The following is a 2,521-nucleotide window of genomic DNA, read 5'->3' as shown; positions in this document are numbered from 1 at the left end:
GAAGGGGCAGGCCCAGGCCCTCAGCTGCAGGACGGGCTGGTGGCACTGCCCTGGGGCCCAGGAGTGCTGGCTCAGGATAGCTGTGCCCTGGAGTCCGACCATATACAACCAGCCCCAAGTCAGATAAAAGCCTCCAGGGAGGTCAGGGTACTATGTGATGTTGGGCAGGTCCTTTGACCTCTCTGGGCCTGAATTACCTGGCAAGGGCAGGTAGAAGCGGTGTGGGGGCCACCACACCACCCCTTCTGTGCCTGGGGCAGGGCCACCACAGAGGGTGGGCATGGTGGGAGGGGACAGCCCAGACTCCGAGCTCCCTGTGGATGTTGGAAATGCCTCCATCTGTGCAGACAGGTGTGGGAACTCTTACCTGACACTGAGCTCACGCTGCGGCAGCGACAAGGAGACACAAGGGAATGGGGTGGGTGTCAGAGACGGCAGCACCGCTCACCTCAAAGTCATGGGACGGCATGGCCTGTCGCCACCGTGTGCCTCAGCCAGCCGGGCCACCCCCACCCAAGAGCAGACACACCATAGCCCCGGAGGGGAGGGTCATAGGGGCTGCCTGCCATGGGAGAGGGTCAGCTTCCTGTGGTCCGACACGGTTACCTCTGGGCGGGATGTCAGAGCCAGGACCCCTGGAGCTCTGTTCGCAGGCCTCAAGCACCCCACTGTGAAGCCAACCCCAGGGATAGGTGGCCCCCATGGCCAGCCTGTGGTGTGTGACCTTCTAGGATTTTGGGGACAAGGGACCCAGTGCCAAAACCCCAGTCACCCAGACGGGCTGGAAGGGATAGGCTGTACCCGTCCCTGCAAGGCCCACACTCCCTCAGGGAGCCCAGCTGCCCCTGGCCAGTAAATATGGGGCTGCTTGGACAGGTAGCCCTGGGCAGTGGCAGTGGGGGCTGGCTGGTAGGGCTGTGGGGTGTGGGAGTGGGGCCAGCTGTGGCTCACCTCCTCCAGCTGGCTGTGCACGTGCTGCACAATCAGGTCGATGGCCACTGTGTTCCCGCTCCCTAGGGGTGAAGGAGGAGGGTGAGGTCCAGTCCCTACTCTTCAGGGGAACAGGAGGGAGGATAATGTCTGGCTGTGCCCCCCATCCCCGCCTCCCTGCCAGATGGGCCTGCAGGCTGACCCCGGGGCACCACGATGTCTGCCACACGCATGGTGGGCTGGATATACTGGTCGAAGGCGGGCTTCACAAACTTATTGTACTGCTTGATGACGCCCTCGATGTCCCGGCCCCGCTCGCTGATGTCACGGCGCAGTCGCCGCACGAGGCGTATGTCAGAGTCCGTGTCCACAAAGATCTTCATGTCCAGGAGCTATGGAGGGTAGGTGCAGTGAGCAGCTGAGGGCCAACACTGGCAGGGCAGCACAGGCCACAGGGGATGGCCTCTGGCAGAGACCCTGGCTTGGGTGTGGGCCCAGGAGCGGACAAGGCCCTCAGGGCTCCTCTGGGGTGGGGAGGGTGTGGTGTGGCTGAATGTGTGTCTGGTGTGCATCATGCGTGGAGTGTGTGTGTATGCACAGCAGGCAGTGGGGTTCCCAGGGCCTGAGCAAACTCACACTCGGGACCAGCACAAGCAGCAAGGCCTAGGGCAGAGCCAAACATGCAAAGACCTCGCTCAGAGCAGGGAAGGAGCCATCCGCAGCCTGGCTGGAGGGTGTCACCTGCAGGGCAGCTGCCCAGAGGACAGGATGCCTTTGCGGACAGCGCCCACATGGGAGGCTAGTTCCCTCCCAGGTAAGAACACACATGTGCGCACACACACGTGAACCTATCCCACACAAATGTGGCTCTGACCTTGGCAGCCACGTGACGCAAAGGGGCTGTGTGAGATTCAGGAGACAAGGCAGCTCACCCAACCCTGGGCCTCAGCACAGGACGGGAACTGGGATGGAAGCATGCTTAAGGCCAGTCCTGCAGGAGGACCCGGGTCGTCCACCTGGAGCCTGTTCTCACCTCCAGCAGCGTCTTGTCAGCAAAGGCCATGATTCCCTCGAAGATGATGACATTTGCACCGTACAGAGTTTTCTGCAAAGGAACCGTGTGTGTCAAAGCAAATCGGCCTGGGGCCCCTGCGCCAGCCCAGTGCAGCCGAGCCCACGGCCTACCCAGTCCTTCTTCCGGCTGTGGGTGGTGAAGTCATAAATGGGCACCTTGACGCTCTTGCCCTGCTTGAGCTTCTTGAGCGTGGAGATGATGAGGTCGAAGTCAAAGGCATCTGGGTGGTCAAAGTTGAAGTTGTTGTGGGCAGCCTGCTCCTGCTGCTGCCTGGTGAGCACCTGCGGTGGAGGGGAGGGGAGGAGCTGGGGGCAGCTGCAGGCTCAGGCCCCAGGCCAGGGCGGGGGCCACGAGCCTCCCAGAGGCAGCCTGCACCACAGGGCACCCGCACCTTATAGAAGGAGTCCATGGACAGCAAGACCACCCAGGGCACATCCAGGGCCTCAATGATCATTCTGGCCACAGTGGTCTTCCCAGAGGCACTGCCACCTCCCAGACCTGTGGGTGGGGTGGGGA

At 62.4% G+C, this 2,521-nt stretch overlaps 1 protein-coding gene across 1 annotated transcript in view; it reads right to left on the bottom strand.

Moving 5' to 3' along the window:
- Positions 1 to 2,521, bottom strand: part of UCKL1 (uridine-cytidine kinase 1-like 1) — an 11,476-nt gene that overhangs the window by 2,761 nt on the left and 6,194 nt on the right. Inside the window, exons 3-9 of the mRNA XM_010836642.1 lie at positions 2,397 to 2,503; positions 2,116 to 2,286; positions 1,964 to 2,035; positions 1,133 to 1,322; positions 773 to 1,013; positions 607 to 668; positions 198 to 251 (exon numbers count right to left, since the gene is read on the bottom strand). Of these exons, the coding sequence (XP_010834944.1) occupies positions 198 to 251; positions 607 to 668; positions 773 to 1,013; positions 1,133 to 1,322; positions 1,964 to 2,035; positions 2,116 to 2,286; positions 2,397 to 2,503 (897 nt within the window). The remainder of the gene's footprint in view (positions 1 to 197; positions 252 to 606; positions 669 to 772; positions 1,014 to 1,132; positions 1,323 to 1,963; positions 2,036 to 2,115; positions 2,287 to 2,396; positions 2,504 to 2,521) is intronic.

Source organism: Bison bison, unplaced genomic scaffold (assembly GCF_000754665.1).
Source record: "Bison bison bison isolate TAMUID 2011002044 unplaced genomic scaffold, Bison_UMD1.0 scf7180017864063, whole genome shotgun sequence".
Taxonomy (NCBI): Eukaryota; Metazoa; Chordata; class Mammalia; order Artiodactyla; family Bovidae; genus Bison; species Bison bison.
The sequence above is the reverse complement of the archived record's forward strand: the minus strand, read 5'-3'. Positions and strand labels throughout refer to the sequence as shown.